General features: G+C 37.8%; 1 protein-coding gene across 1 annotated transcript in view; it reads right to left on the minus strand.

The window, feature by feature from the left end:
• FMN2 (formin 2) overlaps positions 1 to 23,306 on the minus strand; it is a 388,079-nt gene that overhangs the window by 208,333 nt on the left and 156,440 nt on the right. Inside the window, exon 7 of the mRNA XM_063670713.1 lies at positions 14,713 to 14,800. Coding sequence (XP_063526783.1) covers positions 14,713 to 14,800 — 88 coding nt within the window. The remainder of the gene's footprint in view (positions 1 to 14,712; positions 14,801 to 23,306) is intronic.

Below are 23,306 nucleotides of genomic sequence, written 5' to 3' on the forward strand. Positions count from 1 at the left end.
ATGTGGAGAAATAGGAACACTTTTACACTGTTGGTGGGACTGTAAACTAGTTCAACCATTGTGGAAGTCGGCGTGGCGATTCCTCAGGGATCTAGAACTAGAAATACCATTTGACCCAGTAATCCCATTACTGGGTATATACCCAAAGGACTATAAATCATGCTGCTATAAAGACACATGTACACGTATGTTTATTGCGGCACTATTCACAATAGCAAAGACTTGGAACCAACCCAAATGTCCAACAATGATAGACTGGATTAAGAAAATGTGGCACATATACACCATGGAATACTATGCAGCCATGAAAAATGATGAGTTCATGTCCTTTGTAGGGACATGGATGAAATTGGAAATCATCATTCTCAGTAAACTATCGCAAGGACAAAAAACCAAACACTGCATGTTCTCACTCATAGGTGGGAATTGAACAATGAGAACACATGGACACAGGAAGGGGAACATCACACTCTGGGGACTGTTGTGGGTGGGGGGAGGGGGGAGGGATAGCATTAGGAGATACACCTAATGCTAAATGACGAGTTAATGGGTGCAGCACACCAGCATGGCACATGTATACATATGTAACTAACCTGTACATTGTGCACATGTACCCTAAAACTTAAAGTATAATAATAATAAAATAAAATAAAATAAATAAATAAATAAAAGAGGTTGGCCAAAACAAACAAACAAACAAATACATGATTTTCAATTCAGACAGTAAGTACAATGAGGGAAAAGAATAACCATATGCAAAGCTCATATGGCTTTGGTACAACCCCAAGTATTGCGTTCTTTCTTCCCATAGAAGTATAATCAAAAAGTCCAACTATGGAACAATGTCATTAATATAATCTAAGCTGAACCCAAGTTTTTTGCTGAACTTGTAATAAAAGACATTATAATTCATTTGACCTTGATCTAATAATCTATGTGTGACTTCAAAAGACATATGAGGTATTTCTTTTTATAGAAAGCTCTAGGTAATGAACTTATATTTTAAATTAAAACAAATTCTCATATTAAATTTCTGAGAGTAGGTTTTTATGAAAGCCTAGTATCTCACATGTACTTTTCTCCACTACAAGGCTACAATTGATAAAAAGGTTACACAGGCTCACTGGAGCCTACTTTCTTCTCAAATTTCTAATTCTAAGTGACTTCACATTTCAATGAAAACCATTCACTAAACCTCCCAACAGCATTTAGTACATTTTTAATGTCTCAATAAATATAATAAACAGGTCTTAAAATTCTATATCCCATGTGAGGAAAACACTTTAAAAAAAAAAGGTTTAAAAAAATGGGGGCATGAAGCAATTTCTAAGCAAGCCTTATAAGCTTGAGTTTCATTAAAAAAAAAAAAAAAAATCAGACACTGAAAAGCCTAGTGGGGAAAAACAACATTGCTCACACTGAGCCTAATTTTTGAGAATATTACAAAAATAAACAAATGATGACAAATGAACTTTCTTATGGTAATTAATAGGCAAGTGAAAAAGCCTGTGTCTCCAAGAATGAAGCCAGACTCTGTGAAAAGGACCTGGAGTCTGTAATATACAACTTGTTCCATAGAAAATTTCATAAGAAAACCATGATTCAGTGGCAACCTCAGCAGGATAAAAGAAGTGCTAGATGTGTAGGCTATCCAAATACATGCAAACAGAGTCACAAAAAAAAACCATTGTGGAAAGTTCCTAGGGGTCAAACGGTTATTTCCAGATTTTTAAAGAAGTATTCTTGTGCTTTAATTATTTATTTCACATATCCATCATCTCAAATATTTTAAACCTTCTTGTTTAGCTATTTGGAAATATACAATACATTATTATTAACCATAGTCACCATGCTATGCAATAGACCAGCAGAACTTATTCCTCCTATCTAAATGAGACTTTGTACCCACTGACCAAGTCTTCCCTTTCCCCATCCATCCTGTCCCCTCAGCCTCTAGTAACCACCACTCTACTTTCTACCTCTATTACTTTGACTTTTTTAGATTCCACATATAAATGTGATCGTAGAGTATCTGTCTCTCTGTGCCTGGCTTATTTCACTTAACATAATGTCTTCTAGGTTTGTCCATGTTGTTACAAATGACAGAATTACCTAGTTTTTTAATTGTATTTCATTGTGTATATATATTATATATTTTAATGCAATCATCTGTTGATGGACACTTAGGTTGTTTCCATTTCATAGCTCTTGTGAATAACAATACAATTAGCTTTCTGCCGTGGCAGTATCAAAGCCAATGAGGTGCTGTTGCAGTACTGAAGCCAATGAGGTTTATCCGAGGTGTGATTATTGGTAATAACGCTGCAATGAACATAGAAGTATAGACATCTCTTAGACATACTGAAGTCATTTCCTTTAGGTATACACCCAGTAGTGAAGTTGCTGGATGATGTGGAAATTCTATTGTTATTTTTTGAGAAATCTTCACACTGTTTTCCACAATGGCTATATTAACTTACATTCCACCAACAGTATGTAAGAGTTCTCTTTTCCCCACATCCTTGGCAAACCCCTTTCGTGATAAAAACTCTCAACAAATTAGGTATAGACAGAATGTTTCTTAATATGATAAAGGCCATATATGATAAGCCAAGAGCTAACAGGATACTCAATGGTGAAAAGTTGAAAGCTTTTCTTCTAAGATCAGAAACAAGACAAGGACGCCTACTCTCACCACATCTGTTCAACACAGTACTGGACATCCTAGCCAGAGCAATTAGGCAAGAGAAATAAATAAAAGGCATTCAGATAGAAAAGGATGAAGTGAAATTGCCTCTGCTTGCTGATGACATAATCCTGTATATAGAAAATCCTACAGACTCTATCAAAAAACTGTTAAAACTGATAAATTCAATTAAGTTGCAGGATACAAAAGTCAACCTATAAAAATCAGGAGCACTTCTATACACTAACAACAGTCTGAAAAAGAAAAAACAGTTCCATTTATAATAGGATCAAAAATACTTAGGAGAAAATTTAACCAAGGAAATGAAAAATCTGTATACTGAAAACGATAAAACATTGATGAAAAAAATTGAAGATGACACAAATAAATGGAAAGATATGTTGTGTTTATGGATTGGAAGAATCAATATTGTTAAAATGGCCATACTACCTAAAGCAATCTACAGATTCAATGTAATCCCAATCAAAATTCCAATGTCATTCTTCACAGAAATAGAAAAAATAATCCTAAAATTTATTTGAAACTACAAAAAAAAAAAAATAGCCAAAGTAATCTTGATCAAAAAGGACAAAACCAGAGAAATCACATGACCAGATTTGAAAATATATTACAAATCTATAGTAATCAAAACAGTATGGTGCTGGCATAAAAATAGACACATTGTCCAGTGGAATAGAATGGAGTGTCCAGAAATAAACCCAAATACCTACAGTCAATTGATTTGCAACAAAGGTGGCAAGAACACAGAATGGGGAAAGGACAGCCTATTTAATAAATGGTGTTATTAAAACTGTATATCTATACATACACAAAAATGAAAATAGATCCTTACTTCATCCTTCATAAAAGAATAAACTCAAAAGGAATTAAAGAATTAAACTTAAAACTATAAAACTACTCGAAGAAAACACAGGGGTTATGAAAGTTTCCATGACATTGGTCAGGGCAATTATTTCTCGGATATGACCCAAAAGCACAGGCAATGAAAGTAGAAAATAGACAAATGGGATGGCATCAAATCAAAATGCTTCTGCACACAAAGAAACAATAGAGTGAAGAGACAACCACAAATTGGGAGAAAATATTTGCAAATCATGCACTGAATAGGGGCTAATATCATATATATATATTTATATGTCTAACTATATAACAAACTACTCAATAACAGAAAGGCAAATAACCCTATTGAAAATGGGCAAAGGATCTGAACAGACATTTCTCAAAAGAAGACATACAAATGGCCAACAGATAAATGAAAAAATGCTCCACGTCACTAATCAGAGAAATGTAAATTAAAACCAAAATGAGATACTATCTCATATCTGTTAGAATGGCCATCAGCAAAAAAAGATGAAAGTGTTCTTATACTTTATATTCATAGCTAGAAACTAGTTTAACTATCAGGAAAAATAAAATGTCAAAGCAAGAAATAAAAGCATCTGTCTATGTCTGTACTTAGATTCTACTCATGGCCCACGCCAATATTCATTTCCCCAACAAAGCTAAACTTCCTCCCCCACTACCTTCACATGCTTTACAGAGCCAACAGTAATTAATATAGAATATGCCTGATTCTCACAGCACAGAGACAATGTTTAAGAAGCCACACAGTTAGGGGAGATTTTAGCCTTTCAAGTTTCCAAAACAAGTTGTCCTCCTTGCAGATAAAACATAGTCCAAACATGTAGCCATGCTCAACTTCTAAGAGCTGTTAGATAATTCTTATACTTATCTGTATTCAAAAATCAGAAATGGGTACAGGCTAGTATTAAAAAGCATTTCAGCTAGTTTACTGAAAACCGATGGAAAAATAAAAGCCAAACTATAAAACAATCAAATCTGCCTCAGACATGTTCCCCTTGAACTTAACTCCCATTTCTTCCCTCTTATCTCACTCCCAACTCAATCAGAAGTAACAGTTCCTTTTAGATATATACCCAGTAATGAGATCACTGGATCTAATGATAGTTCTGTTTTACGTTTTTTTCAGAAATCCCCACACTGTTCTCCACAGTGGCTCAACTAATTTATACTCCTACCAACAGTATATAAGTGTTCCCTCTTCTCACAGCCTTGCTAGTATCTGTTGCTCTGACTGATGTAAAATGGTATCTCATAATGATTTCGATTTGCATTTCTCTGATGATTAGTGACGTGGAACATTTTTTCATATGTTTGTTGGCCACTTGTATATCTTCTTTTGAGAAGTGTCTGTTCATGCCTTTTGCCCATCTTTAAAAATTAGTCTTTATTAAATGTATGTATAGCTCACATTTACTTCAATGTTTAATATTATAAGTGTTCGGGGTCTTTATTTAAAAGTGACCAGAAATATGCCATATGAACTTAACTCTTGTTTATATCAATTAGCCTATAGCAAAATTCATTTTGTTATATGTTGTTTTAATTAAAGTTGCAGTTCTCTCTTTTTTTTTTTTAAGTTCAGGGGTACAAGTGCAGGTTTGCTACACAGGTAAACTTGTGTCATGAGGGTTTGTTGTGCAGATTATTTCATCACCCAGGTATTAAGCCTAGTACCCATTAGTTATTTTTCCTGGTCCTTTCCCTCCTCCCACCCTCCACTCTCTGAAAGACCCCAGTGTGTTTTGTTTTCCTCTATGTGTCCACGTGTTCTCGTCATTAAGCTCCCACTTATAAGTGAGAACATGCGGTATTTGGTTTTCTTTTCCTGTGTTAGTTTGCTAAGGATAATGGCCTCCAGCTCCATTCATGTCCCTGCAAAGGACATGATCTCATTTTTTTTTATGGCTTCATCTTTTGACCACTTTTTTCATGAGGCTATTTATTTTTTGCTTGTTGAATTGTTTAAGTTTCTTGTATTAATAGGTGCTGGATAAAAGACCTTTGTGGAATGTATAGTTTGCAAATATTTTCTCCCATCCTGTAGGTTGTCCGTTTACTCTGTGGAGAGTTTCTTGTGCTGTGCAGAAGCTCTTTAGTTTAATTAGGTTCCACTTGTCAATTTTTGCTCCTGCTGCAATTACTTTTGAGGACTTAGTCATAAATTATTTGCCAAAGCCAATATCCAGAATGGTATTTCCTAGGTTTTCTCCTATGACTCTTATAGTTTGAGGTCTTACATTTAACTCTTTAATCCATCTTGAGTTAATTTTTATAGTGACGAAGGTTTTTTGGGGGTCTAGTTTCCTTCTTCTACAAATGGCTAGCCATCTAGCACCATTTATTAAATAGGGAGTCCTTTCCCCATTGCTTATTTTGATTGATTTTATTGAAGATTGGATGACTGTAGATGTGTGGCTTTATTTTTGGATTCTCTATTCTTCTCCATAGGTCTATGTGTCTTTTTGTACCAGTACCATGCTGTTTTGGTCTCTGTAATAATAAATTGTTCTACCAAAAAGACACATGCACTCATATGTCCATCACAGCACTATACACAGTAGCAAAGATTTAGAATCAACCTAGGTGTGCACCAATGGTGGCCTGGATATGGAAAACATGGTACATATATACCACGGAACATTACACAGCCAAAAAACGAACAAAATCATGTCCTTTGCAGTAAAATGGATGCAGCTGGAGGCTATGTAAGTGAATTACGGCAGGAACACAAAAGCAAATACCACATGGAAAAGACCTATGGAAAAGAATAGAGAATCCAAAAATAAAGCCATACATCTACCATCATCCAATCTTCAATAAAAATAAGCAATGGGGAAAGGACTCCCTATTTAACAAATGGTGCTAGATGGCTAGCCATTTGTGGAAGAAGGAAACTGGACCCCCCCAAAAAAACCTTCACCATTAGTTCTAACTTATAACTGGGAGCTAAACATTGGGTACACATGGACATAAAGATGGCAACAATAGACACTGGGGACTCCTAGATGGGGGAGAAAGAGGGACAAAGATTGAAAAACTAACTATTGAGTACTCTTCTCAGTACCTGGGTGAGAGGATCAATCAAACCCAAAACCTTAGCATCATGCAATATACCCGGATAACAAACCTACACATGTACCCTTGAATCAAAAATAATAGTTGATTTATTAAAAAAAATGAAGTAACAGATTCTGGATTCTACTCCCTCCTTTTGTCCCATGGACAAAGACTTATCACAGAGTCTGTTCAGGGCAACGAAAAAAGGAAAAAAAAAAACAAAAACAAAACCCCTTTAAGTTATCTCTCTTACTGGTTGCCCTAAGTTTCAAACACCTCCAAAGTCTACAGACATAGGTCATTTCCTAAGAAATACACGAAGGAAACTAACATTGATTCAGTGCTTAATGTGGGTGCGGGTGTGTGTACAATCAGAACTCAATAGCCTTTTGAACTAATGAAAAAACTGAGGACTAGAGATATAAAGTAATTTGCCCAGGTTTATTCAGCCAGTCAGTGGCAGAGCTGAGATTCAAATCTGTCTTGGACAGCTTGGGCTGCCATAGCAAAATATGACAAACTGGGGTGCTTAAACAGAAATATATTTTCTCATAATTCTGAAAGCTGGGAAGTCTAAGATCAAGGTGCCAGCTGACTCAGTCACTGGTGAGAACTCTCTTACAATAATAAGCATTTGTGTATCTAAACATATCTAAACCTAGAAAAAGTAATGTGATACACTACAAACTAGCTTGGTGATAGGAATTTTTCAACCCCATTATAATGTTATGGGACCACCATCACATACATGGTCTGTTGTTGACCAAAATGTTGTTATGTGGCATATGAGTGTATTTCATTCTTTGCTTGGTTCAGTCAAGAGCAAGGAACTCTGTTAATAATTTTCTTAAAAGAATTTTATCCTCATTTAATTCACAGATGTGAAAAAATTTCATAGTCAATATGCAAACTGCAAAATTTGTATAATATGACACAACATAATAAATGAATTCTGATAAATTTGTTTTCAACTCTAAAAATGAAACAACTGGTAGCCAAAAGTATTATGCCTGTTTGCCACGTTTTGTTTTTGCATATGTTGCATGTTCTGATTTTATTAGGTAACACATGCTTCATTCAGTAACAAGCTAACACACTGCCCAGAGCAGAAAAATTGGACTCAGAAAAATTGGATGCCCATTCTGGCCCTATGGAGATAAAGAACTAGGCAGACTTCATCTATAAACCTCAATTCCCTCTACTATAAAGTAGGAATTAACTCCCCTCTTCTGGACAATTTTACACAACTATCACCAATAATATCAGAGGGAAGGAGGCCGAAGAAGCAAAGTTCAAACCAATAGCTATTTCCATCTCTTCAAATACTAATAAAAAGATATGATTATAAAAGATCTTAGAATAGGTATCCTGTTAAAGAAAACGTGGCACATATACACCATGGAATACTATGCAGCCATAAGAAAGAATAAGTTCATGTCATTTGCAGGGATATAGGTGAAACTGGAAACCATCATTCTCAGCAAACTAACACAGGAACAGAAAACCAAACACCACATGTTCTCACTCATAAGTGGGAGTTGAACAATGAGAACATATGGATACAGGGAGGGGAACATCACACACCAAGACCTGTCAGGGGGTAGGGGGCAAAGGGAGGGATAGTATTAGGAGAAACACCTAATGTAGATGACAGGTTGATGGGTGCAGCAAACCACCATGGCACATATATACCTATGCAGCAAATCTGCACATTCTGCACTTGTACCCTAGAACTTAAAGTATAATAAAAAAATAAAAATAAATAAACAAATTAAAAAAAGAATATGTATCCTGTATGCCAATACCGGTTCTCTTTTTGGTACCTGCTACATTAGGACAATTTCTTCCTAGGCAATTATCAGAATAAGGCTTCTCAGCTTTGAACCCTTTTGAGGGAGGACAATGGCAGATCAAAACAGCAGCAACATGACATGATTCCAATGAGAAGTCATAATTAACACCGAGATCTCACTGGCATTTCTAATTGAAATCTAAAAGCGTGTGCATTGTTCTTGTAAGGTACCCTTAACTATATAATTTAAATAAAATGTTTGGGAAAGCAATCATTAGGCTCAGAGATTAAAAAATAAAAATAACTACGATTTGATTGACTGTATCAACTATATTTCTGATGGAATGCTAGGTAGTTTACATTATTATCTCATTAAATTTTAAGATATATGATTTTCATAAATCATGTTTAAACAGGATAGAAATTTCAGCAAGGAGGTAATATAGCATTTACTGCCCAAGGGCCCATAATTCCAGTTAGCTTTAGACAGGACAGATATAAAAGACAGGAAGGAATCAGAGCCATTCATACCCTGGGCTGGGTATCGCTGCAGTATATTGAAACGTGTTTCCATAAGTTTAACGTGTAAGACTACCAAATAGATATTAGGTATTCCTTGTGATGAGATCTGTAATCTATTTTCAAATATTTTTGCAGAGGGAGTGTCTAAGAGACCACACCTCAGGGATGGCTGACCAGCACTATGCAAGAAAGGCCATTCTCCAGAGGCAGTTAATGCAAGCTGCTCAGCTATCTCTATCTAAATCAACAACCGAGGCTTTAATACGCATACTAATGTCTGAAATGGACTTTCAATGGTGAAATTAAAATCATTCTGGATGTGTGGATTAGCTGCAATCTCTTAGAGATGCTCCACTCCTACCTCTTCCATAGCTAGAATAAGAGTCTACTGGGGGATAATAGCTTTGTTCTTTAAGGAGGCTGCCTGAGGCCTAGGACCTAAACAGTACTGGGTGCAGCCACTGGTTGAGTTGAGTTTCTAGATGTCTCGTGCAGACTATGAGGGTAGCAGATTCCTACGTCTGTGCCAAGCTTGTATCTATCGGAAGCAAACCTTTCAGATAAGATCACGGTGAGAGCCCCTATAAAGACAGAGAGGTAAACAACCTCAAGTTTATGAAGCAGGGTTTTCAAACTATTTTGCTTGAGATGGCCAAGAAATACCAGTGTAATATATATCTGTGTGTGGGGGAGGGTTCAGTCTGAAACTTGCTTCAGTTCGATCTAGTAGTAGGGTGACAATACTACCAGCGTATTTGAAAAGTTTTTGGGGATGTCTGTAATCCCAGCACTTTGGGAGGCTGAGGCAGGTGGATCACTTGAGGTCAGAAGTTTGAGACTAGCCTGGCCAACATGGTGAAACTCTGTCTCTACTAAAAACACAAATTAGCTGGGCATGGTGGCAGGTGGCTGTAATCCCAGCTACTCGGGGGGCTGAGGCATAAGAATCGCTTGAACCTGGGAGGCGGAGATTGTAGTGAGCTGAGATTGCACCACTGCACTATGCCTGGATGACAGAGTGAGACTCTGTCTCAAAAAAAAAGGAAGTTTTCACTTTACATTTGTTATCCAGGCAATATTATCAATGACATCCCCTTCTACTCTTAAAGTATCCCAGTTAGGATGATAAATTATATGGTATTTTTATCTAACCGTGACATTGTCAGGGGATAAAGCTGAAGCTTATGGAATTGCAAATTCTTTTGCAGCTACTGTTATCTATGAAAATGGACCTAAGATCTGTGAAGAGCACACTGACCCCTGGAATACGGACCAAATGTTGTATAAAAAATTGAATCAATTTTCACAAAACTAAACTACACTATGAAGCTGTAGGATACTCTTATAATATCAATTTATGGGAATAACAGGCCAAAATTACTTGAAATCAATCCCCCCACTAACAACAACTAAAAATGCTGAGTAATACATGTTTGTAAAATATCATAAAGACATCAAAGAGCTGACAAGATAATAATTACCATGCTAAACAAAATGAAGAGAGAACTCAGAGAAGTGATCCAGCTCACAAACTGCTTTTGCCCTGAATGTATTTCCCCATCCTAACAAATGTCAACTTTCTCTTGACAGTTTCACGGTGGGAGGGGCCAAATATCAAAGCCCAGAACCCACTCATCAAAGAGATTCTAGACATACCCCACAATGAAATGGGACTCAAAGGGCTATACTGGTTGTGCACATGTACCCTAGAACTTAAAGCAGAATAATAATAATAATAATAATAAAAAGGGCTATACTGACAGGGGAACCAACCCATTCAGTGGACAAACAGCACTGGCTGAAGGGACCCTCCCACACCCCTCAGAGCGTGATTCAAGGTGATTCTAAATCCACAGTGCCCTCAGACCCTAGCACACACACAAAAAAGGTAAATCTTCTCTGGAAGGCACTTTCATCTCAGACTTCAAATTACTGTAAACCACAGAGTGAGATTTTTTCAGAGGTATTATAACTGTAGGCCAGTTTGAGCATTACCAAATAGCCAGCAGCTCAGGCCCTCATTACAGCTTTTATATACTAACACACACACAGGTAATTATTTGGGGATGCCTCCTTATATTTGCCTCATTAATAAACTTAGTCAAGAACCTGACCTCTTCTCTCTTCTCTGCCTTTTGAATGTATGTGTTGCTGAGAATGCTCCACATCTATTATTGTGGGAAATAACCTGTATTCAAATAACAGACCGAGCAAGTGGTGCTCAGCAGGACCAGGGTTAGAACTTTGATACATAGAATCCAAACCTTACATGCTAATTACTCTAATGGAGTGCTTTGAAATATAAACGTTACAAAGTAAATGCAACCCTAGAGTACTGACAGCAAAGAAGGAGAGAAAATGATTCTTGCTGTTTATTACAACATTACATACACTTTTTTTTAGATAAACCAATGTTGGTGGTAAGAAAAGCACAATCTTGGAGAAGCAGCATGTTTGAATGAAAAAAAAAAAAAAAACAAAAGTACTGGTTAATGAAGGGGCCCGAGTGCAAGTTCAATTGTTCCATTAATGAGCTGCATGACACTGAGACGGAAACTGGACCACTCACAGGTCTTATTTTGCCTGTCGATAAAAATGCCACATAGCCAAAGCAAGACTAAGCAAAAAGAACGATCTGGAAGCATCACATTATCTGACTTCAAACTATACTATAAGGCCATAGTCACCAAAACAGCATGGTACTGGTATAAAAATAGACACATAGACCAATAAAACAGAACAGACAACCCAGAAATAAAGTGAAATACTTATAGCCAACTGATCTGTGACAAAGCAAACAAAAACATAAAGTGAGGAAAGGACACTTTATTCAACAAATGGTGCTGGGATAATTGGCAAGACACTGTAGGAGAATGAAACTGGATCTCATCTCTCACATTATACAAAAATCAACTCAAGATGGGTAAAGGACTTAAACCTAAGACCTGAAACTATAAAAATTCTGGAAGATAACATTGGGAAAACCTTTCTAGACATTGGCTTAAGCAAAGACTTCATAACCAAGAACCCAAAGCAAATGCAACGAAAACAAAGATAAATAGGTGGGACTTAATTAAACTAAAGAGCTTCTGCATGTCAAAAGGAATAGTCAGCAGAGTAAACAGACAACCCACAGAATGGGAGAAAGTCTTCACAATCTATACATCTGACAGAGGACCAATATCCAGGATCTACAAGGAACACAAACAGATTAGCAAGAAGAAAACAAACAATTCCATCAAAAAGTGGGCTAAGGACATAAATAGACAATTCTCAAAAGAAGATATACAAATGGCCAACAAACATGAAAAAATGCTCAGCATCACTAATGATCAGGGAAATGCAAATCAAAACCACAATGTGATACCACCTTACTCCTGCAAGAATGGCCACATTAAAAAATAATAATAATAATAGATGTTGGCATAGATGCAGTGAAAAGGGAATATTTCTACACTGCTGGTGGGAATGTAAACCAGTACAGCCACTATGGAAAACAGTGTGGAGATTCCTTAAACAACTAAAAGTAGAACTGCCATTGGATCCAGCAATCCCACTACTGGATATCTACCCAGAGGAAAAGAAGCCATTGTACGAAAAAGAATGGTGCATGTTTATAGCAGCACCATTCGCAATTGCAAAAATATGGAACCAGCCTAAATGCCCATCAATCATCGAGTAGATAAAGAATTGTGGCATATTCTATATGGTGAAATAATACTCAGCCATAAAAAGGAATGAATTAATGGCATTCTCAGCAACCTGGATGGAACTGGGGACTATCATTCTAAGTGAAGTAACTCAGGAATGTAAAACAAAACATTGCATGTTCTCACACTCATAAGTGAGAGCTAAGCTGTGAGGATGCAAAGGCATAAAAAGTGATACAATGGACTTTGGGGACTTGGTGGAAGGGTGGGAGGGGGTGAGGAATAAAAGACTACAAATTGGGTTCAGTGTATACTGCTTGGGTGATGTGTGCACCAAAATCTCATAAATCATCACTGAAGAACTTACTCATGTAACCAAATAGCACCTGTTCCCCAAAAACCTATGGAAATAAAAAGTATTTTAAAAAAATGACGCTGGAGGACTAGATAAATTCTGTGGCCACTTCTATATCCAAAATCAATGATGTTTATGCTTCTGTGGACTTCTCAGTGGAGGCATATCCTGAGAGAAGTCAAGTTTGCTCTAGAGGACACAAGCAATTCACACACGTAAATCCTGTTTGCAGACAATACACCAAGGCAGAACAGGACTTCACCTGCAGGAGGGCACAACCTCTTGCTGCTTTAGACTTGGAAGGCCACCGTATTAAAAAAAAAAAAAAAAAAAAAAGTGTACAGGGTTTCAAAGGGACTAAAGCAGTCACTTCACATCCTAATGGGATAAAGTTTATGCATGATTCTGTATGACCCTTCAACTACTGCCTTTCATGCCATGTTATTGCTAGCGTTGCATGTTAAAGCAAGCAAATTTTCAATGAACTCTCACTGGCTTTACCACAGACACAGATGTCAGGCGGACTCTTTTGTTCATAAGGTTCTCATTATCAACTCAACCCGAGTTGAATATTTGACTGAAGGAAAGAACCATATCATTATTTTCAGATTTCATCCTATGACTTAACTGGGCTACATCTGCCAGCTTTAGAAACACCAAGTACTGCCTGGCGCCAGCCTTGGCCTTCTCTTCTATGACTATTACCCCAAATGTTTCAGCTTGAGGAAGTCTCCTCCCCATCAAAACAATTTAATAAAAACTTAAATTGTGATTAAGAGTTACTCATCAATTGACAGGGCATACCAAGCTTGTGCTATTTATGAATTATCCCACACAAGACTTCAAGCCCAACAAACAGAATCCACATTCATAAAGGGGTAAGCTAGAAAGCCAGTTAAATGCTTTTGTGATTATAAGGTCTGTGTTATTCTTGAAACCATATTTCTTTAATAGGTAAACTGGCATTCCATTGGATAATTCAATCTGCTTTAAATCTATTCTTAGGTTCTAGTCAGCCTAAGGGACACTCTGAATTTACACTTAATTCCTCTATTCACCTTTGGGCAGTATCTCTCAGCATAAATGTCGTAAGAGGATATGGCGTAAGAATGGCCATCAATTGTACAGTAGAATCCAAGTATTCAAATATTGACACTAAAGCCATTTATAAAATGTTAAGAACCACTCTAATTCCAAACAGAAAATATGTTGCAAACCTCACTCCCACGTGAAGGTACAAGGAGACAGGATCCTAGGTGGTGGTCATTAGGTCACAAGGGTAGATTTCTCATGCATGGGATCAGTCCCCTTATAAAACAGACCCAAGAGAACTCTCTTTCCTTCTTTCTGTCAGTTGAGGATACACGGAGAAGATGGCAGTCTGCAACCTGAAAGACAGCCCTCACCAGAACCGAATATGCTGGCACCCTGATCTCGAACTTCCAGCCTCCTAGAACTGTGAGAAATAAATTTCTCTTATTTATCACCCACCAGTCTAGGGTACTTGGTTATAGTAGCCTGAACTAAGATAATAATGTCACATGAGAATTAGACTGTTAGTAAGGTATATAAATAACACCGCAGGCAAATTAATAGTAATCCTTCCAGAAACAATCATGGGAGATAGCTTGATCACACTTATGGGAAATATACTAACCTCAGTTTACACAGAAACTCTAAGTTTGAAATAACATGACCACCAAACATCATACCCTTCAGCCCAAATTGTAATATTCAGAAGCTAAATTTTCATTTTGACACTTACCATGTTGTATGTCTTTCATATCTAAATGAAGACTAGACATTAGTATTCCAACTGCTTGTGATCTTTTGTTGCTTAATAACTTGACAACCTGCTCGAGAAAGAAAGTAAAAGGGGAAGATGTTAATTTGGACTCCAATACGCTTACTAACATTTTTAAAAATCCTAAATGAAGAACAAATTAAGAGAAAAGATCTCACGACATTACCTAAAGTATTCAAAACAGTGGTTTTTTTTAATGTTTGAAGAGAGCTTTTGGGTTTTATATCATAAATCTTCAAAATCCACCATTTTCCCCCATTATTCACCATCAGCCTCAAAGACATGTTTTTTAACCAGTCTTTTGAGAGCCTGATCTGTCAACAAGTAAAACTTCTAATGGCCTAGGAAATTAGTCTGGTCTCTGTAAAATCACAATCACACATATGATCATTTGCAGCCTGAGATTTGAAGTGTTCTTTTTTTTTAATGTGGAGCCTTGAAACACTGAAACTTCAAACACGTCAACAAGTGAAGGGCAAAATAAAAGTACACACATCGAGAATCTGCTAGATTAGTTTGGTTGTATCACAAAAATTAAAAAAAAAATGTGCTTTCATTTGAGTCACATAGAAAGCTCACTATTTCACTGGAAGTTCCTCTCATTCTGCATTTGACCCACATGTTGGGGAGAACTTTCCTACTAATTAACAGAGGGATACGAGCATCAAATTAAAAGGGCTGCATCAGCACAATCTCAAGTCTGGATTTCCAGCAAGTCTTAAAGAATCAGGACACACGATCCCATGGGAAGGGTTCCTAAAACAGAGGTGGGAAGGCTGTTACAGAACAGATAGATATTTTTTGACCATGTTTTCCAGACAACAGCATCACCAGGAAATTCTGCTTATGAAACTTATCCCAGGTCCTGGTCGTGTGAGGGGCAGCATTTTCTATTTACTCCCAGTGTTTTGTTTTAAATCTGCTTAGAAAAACACTGGAGGAAAAGGAAAGAAAGTGGTTATAGTCAAATTACCAGAAGTGACAGCTGCCCTAACAGCTATTGCATCTTTGTACCCTGTCTTCCCTTATGGTTTAAGTTGGGTCAATCAGGATAGTGATAAAATAATCATACCCAACTGTTACACAAAGTCACAGAGTAAAACAATATTCTTAATAGCAATAATAGCACTCTGGGTGCCCCAGCACGGATGGGGGTAGGGAATAAAACATAACACTTTCAGAAGGACCAACCACAAAAACCACCCTGATCTTTTTTTGTTCTTGTTGTTGGTTTGTTTGTTTTGAGATGGAGTCTCACTCTGTCACCCAGGATGGAGTGCAATGGTGCAGTCTCAGCTCACCGCAGCCTCTGCCTCCTGAGTTCAAGTGAGTCTCGTGCCTCAGCCTCCTGAGTAGCTGGGATTACAGGCGCATGCCACCACGCCCAGCTATTTTTTTATTTTTTTATTTTTAGTAGAGACCGGGTTTCACCATGTTGGCCAGGCAGGTCTCCAACTCCTGACCTCAGGTGATCCACCCACCTCGGCCTCCCAAAGTGCTGAAATAACAGGCATAAACCACCGCTGCCTGGCCCTGCCCTGATCATTTCTGAAAGCCTCTTGGTAAGGCACAATATCTCCCAAAAGGCGCTGCTTTTGCAAAAGAAAAAAACAACATATACATTTTGATTCTAAATGTTAACTAAACATTTTTCTAAATTCCACCTAGAAAAATGAGGTTAAAACTAGAATATGAACCTATTAGTACAGCAAAGTATTTCTATCCATAGCATTGTCCTCTTCAGAGCTTAAAAAATAGGAATTTAATATCAGAGAAGCAGAAGGTGTATACTCTGTCCTGAAAACCAGTTTCTAACCACAAGTCAGTGCAATCCAGGCCGAATCATGCTGCTTGAAGAAAATGCTTTTATCAAGGTTTTCTATCATCTTCTGGTTTCTCAATGCAATAGGCACGTTTCAATCCATGTATCATTTGACCTCCCTATAGTATTGGCTTGTTGATCACACCCTTGTAGCAACTTGTTTTCCAGGGCTCCTAACATTTCTTCTCAGTCCTTTTGAAGATGAATTATTCTGATTTCACCTTAAATATCTGCATATCCTAGAGTTCCGTTCTCTATACCTTATTTTTGTCACATTATAACCTATTCTCATCACATTATAACCTATAATTTCTCCTGTAGAGACATACATGTCTGCATCTTCAACTTGGCAGTCTCCTACTTTGTGAAAAGATATCTCTATTTAAATTGTCCTCATAATCTCCATTTGACATGTCTAAAATGACACACATATCAGTTCCACCCCAACACCACCAGCCAGCTTCTTCTCCTTTATGCTATATATTGAGATAAAGGTACCACTATTCTTCATCCACCTACCAACGTTAGGAATCTAGAAACCAATCAAGACTCCTACCTCCCCTTCACCTGCATACTCTGGTCTGGTATCAAGTCCTGCCAATTACAGCTCCTCTGTATTTGTGGAAACCACCCCTCCTCCTTAACTCTATTTTCAGCATTTAGTTCTATACTTTATCTTACATAGATAAATGCAAAAGATTTCTGATTGGTCTCCCAAACTCTAGTCCAGTGGTTCTCAAAGTGTGTTCTTTGGACAAATGGGCACCATCATCACCTGGAAAGTTATCAAAAATCCAAGAAAAAGTTAGAGGCGAGTTTCAAGATGGCTGATTAGAGGCACCTGATACTTGCCTCCTCCACAAACAAGAATTGAAATAGTGAGTAATCACAGGTCAAACAGATCACATAAGACAGAACATTGGAATTCAAAAAATAAGTGACAGGTAACATGGGAGGCAAAGAAGAAGAGGGAAGTGGGGCAGTCTGCTCAGCCAGGATCAGCTGGGAGCTAGAAAGGCTCTCTAATGTAATAAAGGTTCTCCAGGTTCCCTCATGTGGTAAAGGTTAAGTGAGTGACCCCAGCAGCCCACATTTCCACCACAGACTCCTGCAATCGTAGCCGTGGGAGAACCCTGCGGCCCACACAGGCCCTGAGGCTAACACACGGAGCCATCCGGAGATCAGGCAGCAGCACCCCTCCACAGAGGGAGCGCGCACTGAGTTCCACTCACTTGCTGTGTCATAAGCAGTTACAGGAAGGCACTATTTTGAAATGTCAGCCCCCACCAGACTGCACCCTGACCTGGGGCCCAATAGCCCCTGCATCTCCACATCCCCGGGGCTCCCTTGATGTCCTCCAACTGCAGCCAGGGCCAAAGCACAAGCCTTTGCCAATGACCCTGCTGCCCCTAGTAGCAAGGCCTTTGTGCATTTAAGAGCACCCTGATGATGGGGTACCCCTCTTGCAGCCGCCATATGGAGCCACAGCACAGGCTCCCCCAATCAGCTGTTTACAACTGCTGCCATGGTAAGTCCACCCTCCCCAGCAGCAGGGTCTCAAGGCCACCACACAGTCACTGCCACCCCCACCCAGCCACTCTGCCAGGGGCCGGGGTGGGGGGACCTGGGGTCTACCCCTATCCTACCTACCACAGCCAGCACCCACACATACCACATAGGGGCCAGAGAACAGGACCATTTAACCAAGTTAAAACCCATCCCACTCCCCCAGTGACCAAGCACACCGTCCAGAGGCTTGGGAATGGTCCTGCCCCATTCACCACCAATGGCACCTGAGCACTCTTTCTGGGGGCCTGAGGACAAACCCACCCAACCTACTGCTAGCACCACAGCTAGCACCCACCCACCCACACCATCCACTCACCCATGCCACCTGCAAGCCTTGAGACTGCCCCACGTGGCCTGTCGTAGCCACTGCAACACCAGTGCACACCACTTGGGAGACTAAGGGTTGTCTCACCACTACTACTGCTGTCCCCAGCACCATGCCCACTGCCTAGGAGCCTAGACACCCAGCCCACTTCTTCCACTGCTGGTACCCAAGCAAGCCACCTGGAGATCCAATTGGCCTGACTGAAACTGCTAATATCAGGGCCAGCATACACCATCCTAAGACCAAAGGACAGGCATGCTCAGCCTGCCACTGCCACCTCAAGCACCTGCCAATGATTGAGGACTGGCCCACCTAGCATCCTCATCCCCAGCAAAACTTTACCACAACCTCCACTAACAACCACACCCTAAGCCACTGAGGAAATTACAAGCACTACTGACACTTATAGATGAAAACATCACACAGCGACTACACTGCTGTATTCACCCAGAATCAAAGGCAAAATGCTACATCAAACCAACACCACAGATACATCTTCAGGAAAAAGTCCTCCCCTATAAAAGCAAATTCAGAAAAGTTGGAATAAGTGACTTTTATACCAGATGCACAAATATCAATGTAAATAAACAATAAACATAATAAAACAAAGAGATATTACACCTCCAAATGAACATAATAATTCTGCAGCAACAAATTCCAATGAAAAAGACATTCATGAAGTTCCAGAAAAAGAATTCAAAATAATGATATTAAAGAATCTCAGTGATATACAAGAAAACTCATATAAACAATACAAAGAAATTAGAAAAACAATTTAGGATTTGAATGAGAAATTTATCAAAAAGGTAGATATTGTAAAAAAGAACCAAACAGAAATTCTGGGATGGAAGACTTCATTGAATAAAATACAAAATACATTCGAAAGCTTCAACAATAAACTAGATTAAGCAGAAGAAAGAATTTTAGAACTTGAAGACAGATCTTTTGAAATAACCTAGCCAGATAAAAATAAAGAATAAAGAATAAAAAAGAATGAACAGGCCAGGCGTGGTGTCTCATGTCTGTAATCCCAGCACTTTCAGAGGCTGAGGCGAGCAGATAATGAGGTCAGGAGATTGAGATCATCCTGGCCAAAATTGTAAAACCCCGTCTCTACTTAAAAAATAAAATAAAATAAAATACAAAAATTAGCTGGGTGTGGTGGTGCATGCCTGTAATCCCAGCTACTCAGGAGGCTGAGGCAGGAGAATTGCTTGAACCAGGGAGTCAGAAGTTGCAACGAGCCAAGATTGCACCACTGCACTCCAGCCTGGCGACAGAGTCTCACTCTGTCTCCAAAAAAAAAAAAAAAAAAAGAGTGAACAAGACTACATCACACAATCACACATTGGACACCATAAAGCAAACAAATATTTGAATTTTCAGTGTCCCAGAAGATGAGGAATAAATGAAAGGGATCAAAAACCTACTTAATGAAATAATAGCTAAAAAAAATTCGCAAGTCTAGTAAGAGATTTAGACATACAGATACAGGAAGGTCAGAAATCCCCAAATAGATACAATTCAAAAAGGTCTTCTCTGTGGCACATTAGAGTCAAACTGTCAAAAGTCAGAGGCAAAGAACAAATTCTAAAAACAGCAAGAGATAAGCATCTAGTCACTTATATAAGAGAACCCCCCGTCAGAATAACAGCTGATTTCTCAGCAAAAACCTTACTGGCCAGGAGAGAATTGAATGATATATTCAAAGAGCTGAAAAAAAAAAAAAACTGCCAGCCAAAGATACTCTTCCCAGCAAAGCTACCCTTCATAAATGACGGAGAAATACAGTCTTTCCTAGACAAGCAAAAGTTGAAGGTACTAATCACCAAAAAACTGGGCCTACAATAAAAGCTTATGGGAGTCCTACACCTGCAAGCAAAAGAGTGATATCCGCCATCATGAAAGCATGCAAAAGTATAAAACCCACTGGTAGAGCAAATGCACAAATAAGGAAGAGGAAGGATCCAAATGTTGCCACTATAGAAAACCACAAAACCACAATGATGAACAATAAGAAAAAAAGAAAGGAAGAAAGGATATACAAAGCAATCAGAAATCAGCTAAGGAGGCCGGAAGCAGTGGCTCACACCTGTAATCCTAGCACTTTGGGAGGGTGAGGCAGGCAGATCACCTGAGGTCAGAAGTTTGAGACCAACCTGGCCGAAATGGTGAAATCCTGTCTCTACCAAAAATACAAAAATTAGCCAGGTGAGATGGCAGACACCTGTAATCCCAGCTACTTGGAAGGCTGAGGCTGGAGAACTGCTTTAACCCGGGAGGCGGAGGTTGCACTGAGCCGAGATAGCGTCACTGCACTCCAGCCTAGGCAACAGAGTAAGACTTCGTCTCAAAAATAAATAAATAAAATAAAATAAAATAAAATACAATTTTTATAAAATTGTTTAATTAATAAAATCAATTAAGGAAATGACTTGAATTTGCCCTTACATATCAATAATAACTTTGAATGTAAACAGATTAAACTTTCCGCTTATAAAGAAGATAACATGATAAAAGTTTCAATTCAGCACGAGGATGTATGTACCCAACAACAGAGCACACAGATATATAAAACATATTATTAGATCTAAAGGGAGAGACAGACTCAAATACAATAATAGTAGGAGACTTCAACATCACACTCTCAGCAATAGTAGGATCATCTAGACAGAAAATTAACAAAGAAACCTAGGATTTAAACTCAACTTTAGACCAAATGGACCTAACAGACATTTACAGAACATTGCATTCAACAGCTATAGAATACACATTCTTCTCATCATCACATGGAACATTCTCCAGAATAGATAATGTGTTAGGACACAAAAATATCAACACATTTTAAATATCGAAATCATATCAAGTATCTTTTCAGATCTCAATGAAATAAAAGTAGAAATCGGCAACAAGAGGAACTTTAGAAACTGCACAAATACATGGAAATTAAATAACATGCTCCTCAATGACTACTGAGTCCAGGAAGAAATTAAGGAAGAAATAAAAAAAATCTTAGAAACAAATGAAATTGGAAACACAAAACACCAAAACATATGAGATACAACAAAAGTAGTGCTAAGAGGAAAGCTTAAAATAATAAATGCCTACATCAAAAAAGTAGAAAGATCTCAAATAAACAACCTAACAATGTATATCAAGGAACTAGAAAAGCAAGAACAAAATCAGTAGGAAGAAATAAGTAATGAAGATTAGAACAGAACTAAACAAAATAAAGACTAAAAAAACCACAAAGAATCAACAAAATAAAAAGTTAGTTTTATGAAAAGATAAACAAAATTGATAAACTGCTAGCTAGACTAACCAAGAAAATGAGAGAAGACCCAAATAAACAAAATCAGAAATTAAAAACGAGACATTACAACTGATACCACAGAAATATAGAAGGTCATCAGAGACTATTATGAACAACTATACAATAATATACTGGAAAATCTAGAGGAAATGAATAAATTCCTGGACACATACAATCTACCAAGAATGAATCAGGAAGAAATAGAAAACCTGAACAGACTAATAATGAGTTGTGAGAATGAATCAGTAATAAAAAGTCTCCCAACACAGAAAAGTCCAGGACCAGATGGCGTCACTGCCAAATTCTACCAAACGTAGAAAGAACACTAATTTTCCTCAAACTCTTCCCACTCCCCCCAAAAAAAAGAAAAGGGAATGCTCCCTAACTTATTCCACCAGGTCAGCATTACCCTGATACCAAAACCAGACAAGAATACAACAAAAAAGAAAACTACAGGCCAATATCCTGATGAACAGAGATGCAAAAACCCTTAACAAAATACTAACAAGTTAAGTTCAACAGCACATCTAAAAAAAATACCATAATCAAGTGGGATTTATCCCAGGGATGCAAAAATGGTTGTACATATGCAAATCAATACATGTGATATATCAAATCAAGAGTGAAAAACAAAAGCCATATGATCATCTCAATGGACACAGAAAAAGCATTTGATAAAATTCAACATCCCTTCATGATAAAAATTCTCAATAATCTAGGTATAGTAGGAACATATCTCAACTTAATAAAGGCATATATGGCAAACCCACAGCTAACATCATACTGAATGGGGAAAAGCTGAAAGCCTTTCCTCTAATAATTGGAACAAGACAAGGATTCTCACTTTCACCACTCCTACTTAACATAGTGCTAGAATTCCTAGCCAGAGAAATCAGGCAAGAGAAAGAAATAAAAGGATTCCAAATTGAAAGACAGGAGGTCAATTTGTTTCTCTTTACAAATGACATAAGCTTATATCTAGAAAATATAAGATGCCACCAAAAAACCATTAGTTCTGATGAACTCAGTAAAGTTGCAGTATACAAAATCAACATACAAAAATCACTAGTTTCTACAGAACAATAATGAACTAGCTGAGAAAGAAATGAAGGCAATCCAATCTCAAATAGCTACAAAAAATAAATAACTTAGGAATAAATTTAACCAAGAAGATAGAAGACCTCTGTAAGAAAAACTACAACACACTGATGAAAGAAATTGAAGAGTACAGAAACAAATGAATAGACATTCCATGCTCATGGACAGGAAGAATAAATATTGTTGAAATGACCCTACTCCCCAAAACAATCTCCAGATCCAATGCAATCCTTATCAAAACAATGACATTTTTCACAGAAATACAAAAGCAACTCTAAAATTCTTATGGAGCCAAAAACAAGCCTGAATAGAAAAAGCAATCCAGAGCAAAATGAATAAACAAACAAAGCTGGAGGTATCACACTATCTGACCTCAAAATATATTACAAGTTTATAGTAATCAAAACTGCATGGTATTGGTATAAAAA

This window comes from Pongo pygmaeus, chromosome 1 (assembly GCF_028885625.2).
Source record: "Pongo pygmaeus isolate AG05252 chromosome 1, NHGRI_mPonPyg2-v2.0_pri, whole genome shotgun sequence".
Lineage (NCBI taxonomy): Eukaryota > Metazoa > Chordata > Mammalia > Primates > Hominidae > Pongo > Pongo pygmaeus.